The sequence below is a fragment of the Amphiprion ocellaris genome, chromosome 1 (genome assembly GCF_022539595.1).
Source record: "Amphiprion ocellaris isolate individual 3 ecotype Okinawa chromosome 1, ASM2253959v1, whole genome shotgun sequence".
Lineage (NCBI taxonomy): Eukaryota > Metazoa > Chordata > Actinopteri > Pomacentridae > Amphiprion > Amphiprion ocellaris.
In genome coordinates this window covers 3,376,427-3,394,486 of record NC_072766.1, presented here as the reverse complement: position 1 = coordinate 3,394,486, position 18,060 = coordinate 3,376,427, and the positions used below count along the sequence as shown (strand labels likewise).

The following is an 18,060-nucleotide window of genomic DNA, read 5'->3' as shown; positions in this document are numbered from 1 at the left end:
GTCAAATAAAGGTTGCAGCTCTCTGGATTCTTTCCCACTTTTATTCCCTCACTTCCCCAGATTTATGCACCTATGCAGTCGCCGTTGTGAGAGTTCTGGAAGCCGGGATAGCAGAGGCAGTTGTAGGAGCCCACGGTGTTCTTACAGGTACCGTTTCCACAGGGCTGCCTCTCGCATTCGTCCACATCTGGAACCAGAAAGCAGAGTTACATCTCAGATTGTGGCTCACATTTCTCACGCTGTTCACGACCGACGGCACCCAACACATACCGACACACATCGACTCGTCCCGCGTCGTTTTGTAGCCGTTGGGGCAGATGCAGCGATAGCTCCCCAACGTGTCGATGCACTGTCCGGGATTACATGCAGCAGGAGTCTCCAGGCATTCATTACGGTCTGAAAAAGAGAAGAAAACAACCATCACAATGTGTAAAAGTCAAAAGGCTGCCTTAATTAGAGGGACGTTTAAAAAAAAATCAGTCATCTTTGCAGTCACAGCACTTCTCTTGATCAATATTATTATAAAATCCTATATATCTTAAATCTTCATTCCACACTTGAAGCACTGAGGATGATCATTCCTATCCTCCTAGATGCTCCAACATCTTGCAGAGGCTGCTCCTAATCTCTGGAACAGTTTTCATGTAAGAATTGCTCACGTTTCATAAACTTTTAAGTGACTCCTAAAAACTCACCTCTTCTCTTTAAAATTCAGTCCAGCTGAGCGTGACACTCTGATTTCCTTCCTTATTGTGTTATATCTTTAATTTTTCAATACTTTATTGTGTTTTAATCCAGATATGTTTTATAGTAATTGTGTTTTACTGCCGTAAGGGTTGCTATTTCAGTTATACTGCACTCTGCTTCAACTCTTGCAGTTACAAATGTGCTTTATAAATCAATTTGATTTGATAACAATATTATCCTGTGTCCCTCCCCCTATTTTCAATTTATTAGTTACGTCAAGGAAGAAATATTTTTAAAATAAGCAATATTTTAAAATCAAACTATCTCATCCTGTATATATTTTTAAAATCTATAAATGTGAATGTATGTTTTAATTGCCTTGCAAACTTTTCAAACTTTTCAACTTCACTGAGACATCTATATGAAACCTAGTAGGGCGACTGGCTAGATAAACACTTGCAGTCAAGCATTAATTATCGCAAAAATTGATTTCTCAGCACGTGTTTAAAGAGGTATTTAGTTAAAGCTGGTGTAGGCAGTTAATTTTAGCATCATTTGGCAACAATTCCATAAAAAGCAACTTTCAGTATATTGTAATTCAGACTCATCCACCTTTGATTGTATCTGTTTTTCGACTTTAGAATATCTTACATTTGACCAATCACAGGTATTTTCAAAGAGAAGGCTTTGCTCCTATTGGTTGTCTTCATGCAGCTGTGCATGCATGTCCGCTCAGATGTTGAAAAGCCTAATTTAATGACAGAAAATCTTGCAGGAGAACTTGCTATTCCAGCTGTGGCAACAACTGCCTACACTGCAAAAAGAAAAAAACAACAACAAAAAAACACAGATTTCTGCCTACTGCGGCTTTAAGTGTAACTGACCCAAAGTGAAACAACTCACATAATTAAAGTAAGAGTTTAATGTGGTTTTAATGACTGCTTAGATATTTGTCATTAGCCACAGACAATCACTAATAATAGAATTGTATTGCTTCATAGAGTGGGAAACCAGTGCAGCATCATTACTGTTTAATTAAAGGAAAAGCATGTCATGATTATAAATCTTTATTATCTGCAGCTGCCACAGTTTCAGTTTTCTCTCACTGGAGTCTGAGCCTGTTTTGACGTTGGGACTTGCATGAAAAGCAGGAAGCAAAACAGGATGTTGATTTAACATTTGCTTATCTGCTAGGACTCTCCAGACTGACAGCAACATGTTTCAGATATGCTGCAGCACATGTTCGACAGCTCAACACATGCTTCACGTTCTCTCCTCCTTAATAACAAGCCCACCATGAAGAATTCTCCCTCGGCCCTGCTGTCACTGCGCTGCCTCTGGTGCTTTATCTTTGGCACATAACTGGCAAAAAAATGTGCAGTTCAAAGAGTTTCGCATAACTGAGTTTGATACAATAGCTTGAGGAGGCAAGACTGGAGAAGTTAGCGTCGTTCTCATGGAAGGCAGCAGTTTTTTGGCTCCTACTTCCAATCTTTTCTCTAATCCTGCTCCATGTTTCCACCAATTCTGTATAATCTCCACTAACGTCATTATAGGAGCTGACAAAGCTGCTGTAAGCTGAATGAGCACTGACAGCTTTTAATCTTTCGCCTCTTTAACCCTCCTGTTGTCCTCATTTACGAGGACCAGAAAATATTGTTTCCTTGTCTGAAAAAAAATCCAAAAATTCAGCAAAAAAAATCCCCAAATTTCTGAAAATTTGCAAAACCTTCAGGAAGAAAATTCCAATAATTCCTTAAAAGTTTCCCTTAAAAGTTTTATTTTTAAAAATCCCCCAAATTTGGCAAGAAAATTCTTGTAAATATTTTCAAAAAATTTGTAAAAATCTTCCAAAAAAATCCTAAAAATATCTAAAGTGATTCCATATTTATCAGTAAAACTTATATATTTTAAAACGTAATATTGTCTTTAAGAACATTCACATAAAAATCAACCAAATTCCAGCGAAATTTGCTGGATTTTGGTTGATTTTTTTGTGAATGTTCTTAAGAAACATTTTTAACATTTTATTTACACCAAAAAATATTTAGAGATTTCCCAAAAATGTAGAAAATGTGGACATCAGAAGTTTTACTGTGAAAATATATATATTTTTTCAACATTTTCAAACTTTAAACCGGGTCAATTTTGACCCACAAGACAACACGAGGGTTAAAAGGTCACAATTGAACACGGCCTCACCTAGACATTGTCCGGTGGGGGTGAAGCGATATCCAGGTTTACACTCGCAGCGGTAGCTTCCTGGCATATTCAGACAGGCTGCATTCTGCTGGCACACCGGTCCATTCTGGCACTCATCGATATCTGACAACAACAGGGACAGAAGTTTTAAAAGACAGTCTCTGACACAGGAAGGATTTAAAGCAGAAACTCAGAGGAGTGCAGGAACTACCTTCACAGATCAGCAGCTTGTCGTTGTAGATGAAGCCGATGGGGCACTCGCACCTGAAGCTGCCGATCATGTTGATGCACACTCCGTTTTCACACACTCCTGGGATTTCCCTGCACTCGTCAATATCTATCACAAAGAAGAGACGACATCAAGAAAAGACATTCCATTTCATCCCATGAACTTTAAATGAGATAATCCTACCAATGACGCGTCCAGTGGTGATATCGATGTAATAGCCTGGTCTCTCGCTGCCGCACAGGACCGCAAACTCATCTGAGGGTGCACAAGATATCAGTTTATCAAAGCTCACTTGTAGCTCCTGCAGAAATATGCGCTTGCCTATGCATGAGACCTCACCGGTGGCGGGCATCGGACACTGTTCACAGGGTTTATTCCATGCAATGCCGATGTTGTAGGAGCAGCAGCACATCTTTTTGGTCATGTTGAAGGTCAGCTCCTCGTCGCATGTCCCGTTAGAGTAAAAGTTCCTGTAGCAGTAGCTCTTTCTCATGTCTGTGCATGTGTTTATAGGGGAGAATGAGAAAGTTAAACACTAAAATATCCCCGCAGGACAGCAACAAGTTATTAAAAGTGCAGCTCGCAGACGCACCCATGCAGTTGTTCCCTCCATTGACCTGCATGTAGTCCACAGGGCAGATGCAGGTGTAGTTGCCGATGGTGTTGTAGCACTGACCGGGGCCGCAGATACCTGGTCGCTCGCACTCGTTGATATCTGCACAGGATGAAATGAGTCAGTGTTTTGATGCATGTCTGGTAGTTAGGGTGTCTTACAGCTTATTTTCTTCTTTACAGCATAAAAGAGCATCTGAAGCTGCACTGATTGCAATAAATGATACATCCAGATAAAAAATGTCCCATGTGGAAAAACGAGAGAAAGATCTGCAAGCAAAATATTATGATCCATGCCCTTCCCTTCAACTGTCCTGTTTTTGTCATTTCATGACTTCATTCCCCACTAAATTCAATATCAATGTGCAGCTTTTACCCGAGTCACATGTATATGCACTATTATTCCTCTGGGCTCATTCGTATGTACAGTGTCTGTAGCTAAGTGTACAATATTCCCAAAATTCAACATCATCTTAACTAATGTTGCCATAAGTACAAGAGGATACAGGGTAGAATTTGCTATTAATACCTCTTCCATTCATATTTTTTGTTATTTCTAGTCATTTTTCCATCAACATTTCTGCAAAATAGCCTAAACTGTGCAGTGGAGTGATTAGAGACGGAGTAAATGTGCAGTCCTGGACTCTTCAGAGCAGACACCCGCTTTAGTTCTTGTGGCCAACAAACACACTAATTAAAATGCCACCAGCTACATGTCATTGTCCAACCCTCAGCTCTCCTCTCTGTTCCTCTTTTCTAAACACCCTTCTCATTTTTCTTTCCCCCCTCCCTCTATCTTTCAGTCCTCCACTCGTCCCCTCCCTCCGTCATCTCTGGCCTGTCTACAGGGGACTTGGTGTACTTCCCTGAGGAGAGGGCCGACCACATCAGAGCCTCGCTCCTCTGGACACAGTTAGGCGCTCAGCTGTCTCATCATCCTCAGTGAGCTTTGCTGGGTTAGACGGGAACTGGAGCAGACACATATTGAGCTAGAATGAGCTGCAGTGTCGTCTACGGGACAACGGGCTCCAATTCTTCTTTGTCTTTTCGCTCTAAGTGCTTCTTCCACTTTCTCTCTCTCCATGTGTCGCCAAACGAAGGCCTGGACTCAATTTCCCTTTCACCGAAACGTCCCGGGGCAAAGAGCTCGAGAAGCGATAGGTCACCTGTGTGTTTGTGTGTGTGTGTGTGTGTGTGTGTGGGGCTGCACACAAATACATGAGTGTGTGTAATACCTTCACACACTCTGGTTTCTGTGTTGAGGGCGAAACCTCTTGGGCATTCACACTGGAAACTGCCGAAGGTGTTGATGCACAGTCCTCCCTGACACAAGCCTGGCAGCTCCTGACACTCATTGATGTCTGCCAGAAAGAGGAAGAGACAGAAAGGAAACACTCAGTGGCTTTGTGGGTCAGTGTGTGTGTTGTCTGAATGAAAGTCTGCTCAGAGGCAACTTTATACAAACACATAACAGCAAATCTGACCTTCCAAGATGACAGTGATGGGGTTTGGTCTGAAGCCTTCTCCTCCAGGACACAGTGTTTTGTACTCAGCTGTAATGCAAAACACAGCACCAGATCACACTCAACACACAAACAAGGTTGCTTTGTTGCAGCATTTGTCAGTAATAGTTGTCGGATGGTGAGATGCTGAGTTAAATCAGGCTCCAAATCGAGCAAAAAAGACGTTTCTGATCATTGATTTGTTTCCTTTTAACTCTCTGCTGTGCTTTTTTCTGATCAGCCATCTCAGATCTGAGAGTTCTCCACGGAGCCCAGTGGACCGGACGTGACTGCAGCTACTCAGAATTACAAAACGAAACAGAAAAAGTTTGGGTCCTTGTCATAGAAGCAAGCATTTCCTTGAACTGAAAAGGATGAGTCATTCCCAGTAATGTTTTGAACCATCTGTTGGCAATTTCCAAGTGAATTTCACAAAGCCGTCTCATCTTTACCAGCACCAGCAATTACAGAAAACACACAGTCATTGCATGACAAGAAAAGGCGTATCATGCCTGATTTATACTGGTATGTTTATATGTTGCTGCTATGGTTAGGATGTTTCATGTTACTGCTATATGACAGAGAGAAAATCTTGATTTACTGCACCGTCTGGTACAAAATTACTAATAGTGGGATTTTAGAGGGTTGTTGAACCAATGTAGTGACCTTTAAATCACGTTGGCAGACAGTGATGCTCAAAAGTCATTTTTCAAGCATATTTCAAAACAGAAACTCCCTGGTCGCCCACTTTTATGACTAACATGAGTCTACCGCAACTTACACTTTTACTTTCAGTGATGCTCAACAGTGTAACGACTAAGTGACAACAACATTTTGGTCTTAATGTGAGATAAGGAAGAACAGAGCAGAAGCAGTTTCATCATAGTGTTAACTATTAGACATTCTGTTGCCTGCTAGGCTATAAATACAATTAACAATTTTGTTTTTATCAAAGTAAGAAGCGAAATGTAACGTCTCCCCCATCACTTAGCCCATCAGCTGCAGAATTAGATGCTTCGGTAACTAACTATGTAAACTTTAACACCTTCAACGTAGTGTGGAACTCTCACTTCCCAGCTGTGAAGCCTCACTGATAGCTGCCAGGAGGTGTGCTGCTGCTCTGTATCTCTGGCTACAAGTCACAAACCTTGCAATTAAACTGAAGTACAAGAAAAAATGAACTGACATCATGCACGCAAAGTCCAAGTAACAACATGCTGACTCACTGGAGTTGACGGAGGGGCATGATTCACATGGATTTCCCCAGCCCTGGCCCAGCGAGCAGCAACACGATGCCTTGGAAACACCAACTCCGATCTCGTTGGAGCAGTCCAAACTCTCCGATGCGTCTCCTCGAGAGCGAACGTCCAGATAGCAGCTTCCAGAGCGAGTATCTGTACACACGTACATGCAGGTATTCAACCATACAGGTGGGAAATTTGCCTTGGAATTATTTCCACAATAAGCTCAGACCAAACATGCAGCGAGAACTTGTTTCTTGTTGAGTCTCACCTACACAGCCCACCCGAGTGGGGTTGAGTTCAAAGTCTGCCGGACAGTTGCAGATGTAGCTTCCGGGAACATTAATGCACATTCCATTAATGCAGATTGTCGGGTCTGCACATTCATTGATGTCTGAGAAAGAAAGACGAAGCAACAGTGAATATAATGTCTTCATCTGCACAAAAATGTGAGCATCTTTCATTATTTGCCACAACAGCAAAGAGAGGTGCAGTAACTTCTGCTTTTTATGTCATGGGGTTCATTTCTTCACTGCTGCTGCTCCATTTCTTAAACACAAATTTCATTAGCTCATTTATCTCACTGGGGAATTAACAGAGTATCACTAAGGAGGGCAGGCTGGATTCAACCCGTCTCACCTGTACAGTTGCCTCCACTTCGGTCCAGTTCATAACCAATGTTGCATTCGCATCTAAAAAGTCCTGGGATATTCTGGCAGCGTCCGTTGACACAGATGCCAGCAAAGGTACATTCGTCTATGTCTGTAAAGGAGACAGGGAGAGAGAGGGAGAGACCCAGCTGTGAGGGATTAGAGGATCATGGGATCATGGTGGAAAACTGGCAGCCAGCAATAGGAAGTGAAGGCCGCTCACCTCTGCTACAGAATGACAGTTCTGGGGCAAAAAAGTGCCCAGACACATCCAGACAGACACGCACGCACGCACGCACGCACGCACGCACGCACGCACGCACGCACACACACGCACACACACACACACACACACACACACACACACACACACATACACTATCAGAGCTGCAGCCAAGGTCATGAAATTGTGCTCTTCCACATCATTAAACCCTGCACAAGCCATTACTGTCCAGTCTGGCCTGAGCTGAGGCAGGGAGGACTGGACAGGTTATTTCAGGGTGTTTGACACATCAGCACAATGAGGTCAGTCTGCTCCTTCAGATGAATCCAGCGAGGCCTTATCGCTGGGAGCACGAATCTCTTTATCTGCTGCCGATCGTAAATGTGTTCATATGCGAGTCTGCAATAGCAGTTATCGGCATGCAACCTTACGTCACCTTAATATTTCATTCAAGCTGCATCCCAATTGAAACATATCTAAATTATTTATTGCCTGTGGGATTGCTACATATTGAAAATCTGAACAACATTCATGCAAACATGCAGCTCATGCATTTCACCTGAAGATATCTCTAGATCAATGTACACATCATTTCACCAAGCAGGATGTTAGGAATTAGCTTTCAGTGCAGAAAGAAGGACCTTCAATTACCACTCAGTTATGTAGCATTTACTACTCTGTACAGAGTCTATAAAGTCTTTATAAACTGCAAAAAGTTATGCATTGTTAAAAGTAGAACTGCCCACAGTCGAGGAATGGACTGACATTGTACACAAGAGTTGCATTATGGAAAAGTTGACATTTTCCCCAAAAGTGCAAAGAGACAAGATCTATCACATCTGGACTAAATGGACTGAGTATGAAAAACCCATTAGGTGTGATTTTACTTGACTCTACCAGTAATCATATACAACCGTCTCCCTTCATCTGCTTTTCTTTTTATGCTTTCTTTATCTAATATTGTGAAGATAATTATAATTACACCTGTTGTTCTAGTGCAATAACAGCAGAGTGATGCAAAAAATGAAACTATTGGAAAGGCATGGTTTGGAATTGTAAGAATCTGCTTTTTCAACTTAAATAAAAAGTTATACATTGACAATTTGCACTTCAAACTAAAAAAATATTGTATTTCTTTGGTGCACATAAGAGTATTTCATGCCATCCAGTTCATTATGTTCCTGCATCAGGATAAATTCCTGTTTAGCTAATCAATTAACATTCATCATTCCATTCTGAACAGGAAAAGTTCTATTGTTCTTGTCAGTACCACAGAAATGTCCTTACAACTAAAGCCACATTGCTGCTAAGCACAGTGTGCACTTCCCATGTCCAAAACATTACCTCACGAGTTCTGTTTGAAGGCAAGCATGTGTTTGGTTCGGCTTTCTCCAAACAGGAAAACAAACAACCATTCACCAAAGAAACACCAGGCCCTTCAACACAAGTTAAGGATGTGGGCACCGATTCAGCGGTCTGGAACCAGGATAGTCAGGAATAGCAGGATTGTGTTGTCTTACCCTCACAGGCCTTGCCGTCAGAAGTGGGGATGAAGCCCATGTCGCACTCGCAGCGGTAGCCTCCCGGCAGGTTCAGGCAGTGGCCACTTTCACACAGGTTGCCGTTCTCTGCACACTCGTCACTGTCTGTAAACCACACACAAAGTCCATCAACACAAAGTGGCCTCAGGTGTGTTTTAAAAAGCTAAAATGTGGCTGGTTTGTGTGTGTGACCTGAGCAGTAGAACCCATCTCCAGAGAATCCGTCCTTGCACATGCAGCGATACGAGCCCATGGTGTTGAGACAGTCGGCGTTGTTGCTGCACATGTGCGTTCCATTTGAACACTCATCCAGGTCTGATATATAACAAAAGTCAGAAAGCGATTACATTTACGTAGCCAAATGTTGAAGAAAACATAATCCTGATGATATTATTTATTTTTATTATTGGTAGCACCACCCAAGAAACAACCAAGTCCAAATGCAAAAGTCCATTTCTACCACATCTGTGCCACAGGCTCATCTCTTTGGAAATATCTCAGAAATATAGAGATCTTTCTTGTTAAAAAGTCTAAATAATTGCATAAAACAGCCGGGCACTATAGTTTTAATTAAACAGGGATAAAAAAGTGCCATTTTTTGGAATATTTACAGCATTAGAAGTGACTAGGAACATGCCAGTGCATCAGTGTGAATCGTTTATGTGAGGCACAAAGAAATACTCCAAGCTAGGGGTGTCATATCATTTTACTTTGGGGGCCACATGCATTCCAGTTTGATCTCAAGTGGGCCACACAGTTTTTACTTCATGATCAAAAGTCAGATGAAAAAAAACGACAAAAAAAATACAAAAACAAGATAAAATATTACAAAAATGAGACACAAAACTACAAAATGAGACAAACGACATGAAACAAAACAAAAAAAGATAAAAAATTAGACAAAAAAGTTACAAAGTGACAAAAAAATGGACAAACGACAAAAACGAGACAAAAAAACACGAAACAACAGATACGGCAAAACACAAAATGACAAAAATAAGACAAAAAGCACAAGAGGGACAAAAAGGAAAGACAAAATGACCAAAATGAGAAACAAAACAACAAAAACGTGAGACGAAGGACAAAAGTCCGTCAAAAAAAGGCAAAAAATAACAAAAACAAGACAAAATATTGTAAAAATGAGACAGAAAAAGACAAAAGAACAATGAACAATCTAGTATTTTACTTTATGATCAGAACAACTTGTCATGGTCTAGAAATTATTTAAAATTTATAGTTTTACTAATTTACAATCTGCAGTTAATGTCTTCTTACTACACTTTGAGGGCCGGATCGGACCCTCTGGAGGCCCTGTTTCGCCCGCGGGCCGCATGTTTGACACCCCTGCTCTAAGCTACATTAAACTTTGGCTACACAGATCATAATTGTTAAAACAATCATCTCACTGTTGGTTTTTAGACTCATTTTTATCCTAATATCACAGATATCTCTATAACAAGATTTTCCCACCTTATCTTTCCTAGATATAGACAAAATGTTATTTCTTTTATTTTTATGAGTTAAAATATGAAGATTATGCTTTTACCTGTGCATTTGAGACCGTTGCCAATCCAACCTGGAGCACAGTTGCATTTGAAGCTGCCAGCTGTGTTGGTGCAGGTCGCATGTCTGTCGCAGTTATGGGCTCCGATCTCGCACTCGTTGATATCTGACAAAAGAGGAAACAAACAAGAAGCCATGTTAAGATAACTAGACAGATCTCTGATGGTCTAACGATTGGGGTCTGCTCTTTCATTCCAGCGGGGCTCTTGGCGCCGTGGAGCGAGTTGATGCTTGGTTTGAATTGTATAAAGACAGCAGCAGGAGACGACAGCGCTAAGTCCTTCTGGCTTGGTTCATGAAGACCCGTATTTCAGAGCAGAAGAGACACCAGGACATGATGTCTGATGCTAATAGCCGCCCTACAAAGGTTTAATGAGCAGAGCCAGTCTCTGGATTTTCATTGTTCGAGTGCGTCCAGAGAGCTATTAAAGAGGAAAAAAAAGCCAAGAAGGAGAATGATACCCCAAACCCGACGTCTTGTTTTGTCTGCACTGTCTGAGCGAGTATTTCTGAGGTTATTTTAGGCAAAGATCTCCTCGTTCACCCACAGACCCGCAGACTTTGCACCTCTCATACGAGGCTCTTGTAACAGCACATTACATACCTTCTTTAAATGCTCATGTTTGCTTTTCTTACTACGCCAGATGTGGAGTTTGGAAATTTAATCTTTCCAAAATATAATTTCTATAAAAATCTGTACAGTGCCAGCTCTACAAATAAACAAACATCCACGCCAAAACCATGACATCTGAACTGGATGAAATATTGAGGCACTTAGAACACCGCTCAGTATGTGGAGAGCTATTGTATGTGGCCCTGGATTCTAATAAATGAGAAACAATTAATGGGAACAATTACTGGCTGCTATTAAAGGCTGCCCTGCCTATAAAGCTGTTTACATCCTGCAGGGTGGAACCAATCAGGATCTCTATGAGGCAGCTGGTGGTGATAAGATGCTCTGAATGTGGCTCCTGCAGCTCTCACATGACTCGACTGCGTGGCACAATGGAAATAAAACACCACAACAATGATGGCTGCTAATCGGAACCAACACAACCCTGTGAAACACAATGCCCGGCCTTGAGCCTGAGGACGGAGTGTTGCCGCTTGGATTGTCTAAGTGTGTGTTCGTGTCCCGCAAACACTTCAGGAGGAGTCGTGCTACGATCAAGATGTGAGGACTTATCGCTGCTCTGCTCTCTGTGCGTCTGTCTTTGGGAGGGTAGTAATTCAAAACACTGTCAATTAGAGATTAGCGCTGCTGGTTTACAGTCTTCCTGAGGAGAGGCCACAGTGTATTTACACTACATTTGATGACAGGGTTAATATGAGGGCTGGGAGCGAACGAATCTCCCGGATTACAGACGGAATAAATGATCATTTCCCCCGAGCTTTTTGATGACAGAGAGCGCACAGCAAACACACACATGTGGAAATGGGAAGCACAAACGAGAGGCTGTTGCATGCGTGTCGGCGGTCGCAGATGGTGTCAAAAAAAGGTTTGATCAACTGGGATAATGTTTGACAGATGAAATAAAAGCTTGAAAAGGGATAGTGGAGGATTATACATCTGCCTACCTGGTTGTCTCCCAGTTTGTATACCTGTCTTTATTTTATTTCTCTTTGTGTCTCACTGCTCATTTTGATATACATCTAACATTTATATATCTGATATGTTCACATATTTATTCATTTATGTAACCAGTAAAAGGCTCACGGAGACTGAGAATCCATTTTTTTGGCAGCAGCACAAATTAGCAGGGTACAATCAATTTAAATAAAGTTTACATAAAGATTAAAAGCACATTACTGTTGTGAACTGGTGCGCTAAATAAATAAAATCAAACTGAATTGCAGTGTCATAAAGTAGCAAAACTAGACAACACAAGTCATTAATGTTCATGTGAGTCAGTTCTAACATGTTCATCTGAATGTGTCTGTTTCAAGTTGCAGAAGTTGCTTTGGATTCATTAGATGGGATCATCTCTTTGGGATTTAGCTGGTTCTGCACCGATTCCAAGCAAAAGCAGCAGCGTAGTTAATCACCCTTTTCCTAATTTCAGTACAGGCCCTGCGGACAGAATGCAGGAACACGTACTAGAAGCGAAGGTAACAAAGAAACACCAAAGACTAAGTCCTCTCGTTCTCAGTTTCAGGTGTCAAATTTTCAGTTTTCGTCCGTGGCTACAAACTGTCATCTTCCATTGGTGTCTGCTTTGACACAACTAGGATCATGACCTGACATTATCAGCTGGGCCTGCAGAAAATGAGAAAAATCTGTGATGTGTGATGACAATATTCCCCAAATGCGAATTACAACCATCAGGCGAACTTTACAGAGCCAGCAAACGCAAGAGCAAACGTTTCAAGCTCTCCTTTCTCCACATATCTAGCACTTTAGTCAACAAATTATCTGTTAAACCCTTACTTATACAGAGTAAGGTGCACCACAGGTCAGAGGTCATTGTCTTAATTAGCTCCTACACCTTCTCTCACACTGCAGCTTTGCTCTTCTCAATTTGAATAAGACATCATAACCGTAAGGAATAAAAGTTCCCCTGCTGCTCCCATTAAAGCGTTTTTTTTCCCAAACTCAACAAAATCATCGATTGTGGTTTTCCTTTTCTCATCAAACTGACACATATTAATGTAAAGAACAGCCAGCTGGGGCTTCAACTGATAAATCAAATGTTTGCATGCTGAGTGTGAGCGCACTGTGGATATAAATGACTGATTTGACCAATGTAAGCTCATACAAACAGAGGGAGTTAAAGCAGGACTGTGTGGCGCTGACAGGATGATGGAAAATACGAAAATGTACTGTAACAGATGCACATGTAGGCATTAAGCAGCCAAACTGACTAAATAATGTCAGTTTCAGTAATAAATATTAAAGATCAGCCAATGCAAGCTGCTAGTTTTGCCATGAAAAGTAGTGTAAATGAGATAATATCACCACAAGTGTCATTTAAAGGATACTATTAAATATCAAAAGAGCCAAAGTGACCCAGTTAGGTTATAATATCCACTTAGAAGTTGCATACATTAGTCAGCATAAGCTGCTGGTCAAACCAGACGACAGAACTGAAGTGATGAAGGGTTTACTTAATAGTTTCAGAATTTAACTTTTCACTTTATTGTTTTTAAAGTCACCAAGTCTTGCTTAAACTTGATTTTTTGGACTGTTTTCTCATTTAGCTATCGGATGATAAAGACAATACACTTAACCTTTTATTCTGATCCCCTCTTTAAGAAACTCCCAGCCTTGTAAACTCCACCAGTACATCCCCACCCAGTCCTCGCTTCCAAAAACACACGCAAAGACACAAAAGTTCTTAAGTGTACATACAAGTACTCAACACCCTGCCCCTGAGTTCTTGGTGTTGTGGAATAAATAAAGAGAAATAATCCTTCTGGGAGCTTCATCAACAGCTGGATCAGATCTGGGGCTCACTCATTAACACTCGCACACACGCAAGAACATTTAGTCCACACATACCAACGTGGTCCCATAAGGCCACTCCACAATGACAACCCATTTCTTATGCATTTTTTTTTGTTTTCTGGCCTGAATATATCTGATGAGAATCTGTTCGAAAAAGAGTAGTAGGTTTTGTTCGCTTCTCTATAACAAGACATCTTGCCTGCCTGAGAGGAATTAGCGTCTTGATTTGCTGGTCTGGGGCTGAAATTCCAAACTTGTGATTCAGAACCGGCTGCTTTGCTGCAATCCCAGCTTTCTCAAAACAAGGAAAATACTGTATGGACATTTTAATGGGATTAGAATGAGCAAGAGTGTGTGTGTGAGTGTGTGTGTGCTCATGTTTTGAGGGAGTGGGAGTTAAGGAGGGGAGTGAATCACACTTCAGACAAACCTGTTTATTTGCGTCTGAAGGAGGACGTGCTGCTGCTGACCCGGAGTCTGACTCATTTCAGAGACCAAACCAGTGGCCAAACTCGCAGCTAAGCGCCTCAATCACTGGCTTTTTAAGTAGCCTTATAAATCAGACTTAATTCTGGCTCGGCGAGAAGCGCGTCCAAATGAAGCGAAGGACTCCAGCAGCCCGGATGGACTTTATATTTATGTGTTCTGGAAGCGCTGCAGGTGATTACGTGCTGCAGTGACTCTTCCAACCATCACGTAATGTTTAATGAAAGAGCAACAAAGGAATAAACAAAAGCGCAATGTGATGCATACATCTGATTGAAGATAGTGATCTCACTGCTCCTGCTGCTGCTGCTGCTGATGATAATAGTGCACGTGTGCGCTGACGTGAGCAAGCGTGTTCCTCATCAGGTCAGACAGGAGCTCTAGAATGAGGGTGAGTAATGTCAGAGCTGCTTCTGGTTAGCCAGACATTCCCCGTCCATCCTCTCATTTCTCACCTCTCTCTTCCACTTACTTTCACTAATGCGGTTTAACGCCACACATGCACACCTTCCTCATAGCCGTAATTAGCAGCAGACCTCGACTGACTCACTCTTTCACTCTTGTCCACGCTCTTCCGCTGACGGAACATTTTGTTTGTGGGTCTGAGAGTGATTGGCTCACCTGTGCAGCCCGTGGTTCCCTTGCGCACCGAGTATCCCAGATCACAGTGGCAGATGAAGGATCCCTTTGTGTTCTCGCAGTTCCCACTCAGACAGATGTTCGGGTTCAGCTCACACTCGTCCACATCTAGACAGGGAGGAAAACGTAGAGGAGGAAGGAGAAAGATCAGCTACAATAATAGGAAAGTTTACGACAATTAATTAGACCGAATTAGCGTTTGTTGACTCGTCCTGCCAAACAGGTTTTGATAAGCTATGACATACTGTGGAAGTAAGTCTCACAAGCATTGCATCAGGAACTATACTGAGCTTAAAAATGTGTTTACTTGGAATAAATACTGCAATAATAGAGCGTGTGTTTGTGCGAGCCCATTTAAAAGCCCTTACGTCACCGATGTCAGGGATTTTTGTTTTCTCACTCAGTGAAACCAGACGTCTAAATGTCACACATTCCTCGCCGCTCTACACAATGTTCACTATCTTATAAAGCAACAACAACATTACTCCTCGTTCACCAGCAGATCTGAGTCATTAATTCTCATGACTCATTTCTTGGATAACCTTAAAGATTATCATTAGGTTGTTTCAGGAAATGGCAGCGAACCCCCCCAGATCTATTAACTCCAGAGCTGCAGAGGGTGTAAGCCGTGGTGTTCTGGAGGTAAAATGTGCTCCATTACCCAGGCAGGTCTTCATATCCTCAGATGACATGAAGCCGTCGAAGCAGAGACACTGGTAAGTACCGGGGGTGTTGGTACACTGGCCGCCATCGCAGATGTCCGGACTCTCCTCACACTCATCGATATCTGAGGAGGCAAAGGGGAAAATCAGAAAGGACAAAGTGCAGGAGACTCACAATTACAACAGAAAACAATGCACGCTTCTTCAGGGTAACTCAGATTACAGGATTATACAAAACATCTTAGTGTGCATTTAGTTTCTTTATTTTAAGGTCAATACAGAACAAACTTTGTGTAATAACCCTAAAAATCACTCTTAAATTACCCCTGAACTGCCTTGATCTCTGTCTGTATATGTGGTAATTAAAGGAATAAGAGTCCCAACAGTCAGAGCATGTAAATCCTGCTGTCATTCTCCAAATTGAACACCTTTGAAGCAAGAATTTCTGTCACAATCTGCCAGAATAACCAACAAACCGCATGCCTGTTGACATTTAGAGTTAATGACGAATGAGCAGTCTTCAGGTTTAGTCTGAGTAAGTGGATGTTTCCTTTAAACAGCCAAATCACAGCACTGTCTCTCTATTGTATAAACCAGGATTCTTGATGTGGCTGCTCTTAAATCTGCTCTCTCCAAACACTTTGATCTGTGTTTTTCTTCTACCATATGTGTACTATATAGGAAATCTGAACTATGTAACTCAGCGCTGACAGGCACTTTGCTTTAGCAACCACATCTTGACAAACGAAGCAAAAAGTAGATGCAAGAATGCACCTTGTGTGTAACACTCAAGAGGATAAGGATTTAATTAGGTTTAATTATGACTGACAAGACACACAGCTACTCACCAGTGCAGCTTCTCAGATCAGGCATCAGAGCGTATCCGCTGTGGCAGCTGCACTCGTAGCTGCCCTCCGAGTTGGTGCAGAAAGTCTCACAGCCTCCGTTCTCGATGGTGCACTCGTCAATGTCTGAGTGGCAGAAAAACGCACGCCGGTGACATAAAACACTGATAAAAACAAAAGAATATATGTGTGTAAGAAAGCAGCTGGTGTTGAAAGCGTACCAACACAGTCCAGTCTGTCCTCGGTGGATTTGTATCCGGTGTTGCAGGAACACTGGTAGCGGCCGATCATGTTGACACACTGGCCGTTCCTGCACAGCCTGTCGCTCAACTCACATTCATTGATATCTAGACAGAACAAAAACATGATCAAACTCACACACTGGATTCAATTACATTGAAAAAAATCAGTAAGCATAACCCACACCATTTAAGTTTGGTAGTACCGTGTCAGGTCTAAAAGGCACGTTCTGTTTTTAAGAATTGCCAAATTTACAACATTTATTAGCGCAAGAAACTGTAAAAACCTTTTTGAACTACTTATCTGTCTGAAAAAAAAATTAATCTAAGCTTAAATTCATAATATTTGTCAAAATCACTTCATTCTACATGTCTCAAGTAAAAATTTTACAAAAAATAAAGCATTAAACCTACACAGATTCTGTAAAAAACAAAAAATTCTGCATTTTTCAATATAAATGTGAAGCAATTAATGGCTCAGCTGTGACCAACAGTCTCGCGGTAAAAATTGAGAGATTTTTCGCCTGGCCAAGGTTGAACTGCAGGCAGTGTTTACACGGAGCACATAGACATATGGAAATGTATAGAATTAAATTGTCTTCAGCACGTAGAGTTCCACATTTTTTCCAGTAATGGCAACAGCTATGGGCACTTGGAGGAATGCTCCACATTCCAATACCTTTTTTAAGTTTTTGCAAAATAAATCAAATTTGAAAAATTCAACATTTGTTCCTTTCTTTTGTCAGATGTATGTCATTATAACTTTTACACTCTCTAATTCCAAACAGAGTTGTGTTTTCATAGAGGGGAAGGACTTTATACTGCAGTGAAAAAATGAGGCCAAACCTAGTGAAAAATGTGACAAGGCAGTGAAAAAGAAAAAAAAGAGTTAAATCCTTGGTCGTATAAGTCAGGACGGAGTAAACAGAATACGTCACATTCACTTAAACATCAGCTGCAACAATTATTCTAATAATCCACTAATCTGCTGATTCATTTCCTGAGTAATTGCTAGTAACCATTTAGTCAGCAAAATAAAAACAAATGGTAAAAATATGCACATCTCAAGCTCACAAAATGTAAAGTGAGATGTTTCAAGTTCTTCTTGTGTGTGACCAACGATCCCAAAAACAATGTTTTTTATTTGCTTTAATACTACAGATGACATTAGAGAAATTAGAACCCATCATTTTTAGAATTTATGGTTAAAAATGACTTAAACGATTAATTACAGCAGTGTATTAAGGCTCTACACCCAAATTTAAAGGCCCCCAGAGAGCTCTTACATGTGCAC

General features: G+C 41.4%; 1 protein-coding gene across 3 annotated transcripts in view; it reads right to left on the bottom strand.

Moving 5' to 3' along the window:
* The window catches only part of fbn1 (fibrillin 1), a 77,196-nt gene that overhangs the window by 22,497 nt on the left and 36,639 nt on the right, over positions 1 to 18,060 (bottom strand). For all 3 annotated transcript variants that reach the window (XM_023265944.3, XM_055011265.1, XM_055011270.1), the window contains 19 exons: positions 16,749 to 16,874; positions 16,531 to 16,653; positions 15,682 to 15,807; positions 15,003 to 15,128; positions 10,434 to 10,556; positions 9,080 to 9,202; positions 8,867 to 8,992; positions 7,113 to 7,235; positions 6,745 to 6,867; positions 6,459 to 6,626; positions 5,215 to 5,283; positions 4,966 to 5,091; positions 3,711 to 3,833; positions 3,458 to 3,613; positions 3,302 to 3,373; positions 3,101 to 3,226; positions 2,890 to 3,012; positions 271 to 396; positions 71 to 187 (listed from right to left, as the gene is read on the bottom strand). In XM_023265944.3, coding sequence (XP_023121712.2) covers positions 71 to 187; positions 271 to 396; positions 2,890 to 3,012; positions 3,101 to 3,226; positions 3,302 to 3,373; positions 3,458 to 3,613; positions 3,711 to 3,833; positions 4,966 to 5,091; positions 5,215 to 5,283; positions 6,459 to 6,626; positions 6,745 to 6,867; positions 7,113 to 7,235; positions 8,867 to 8,992; positions 9,080 to 9,202; positions 10,434 to 10,556; positions 15,003 to 15,128; positions 15,682 to 15,807; positions 16,531 to 16,653; positions 16,749 to 16,874 — 2,325 coding nt within the window. The remainder of the gene's footprint in view (positions 1 to 70; positions 188 to 270; positions 397 to 2,889; positions 3,013 to 3,100; positions 3,227 to 3,301; positions 3,374 to 3,457; positions 3,614 to 3,710; positions 3,834 to 4,965; positions 5,092 to 5,214; positions 5,284 to 6,458; positions 6,627 to 6,744; positions 6,868 to 7,112; positions 7,236 to 8,866; positions 8,993 to 9,079; positions 9,203 to 10,433; positions 10,557 to 15,002; positions 15,129 to 15,681; positions 15,808 to 16,530; positions 16,654 to 16,748; positions 16,875 to 18,060) is intronic.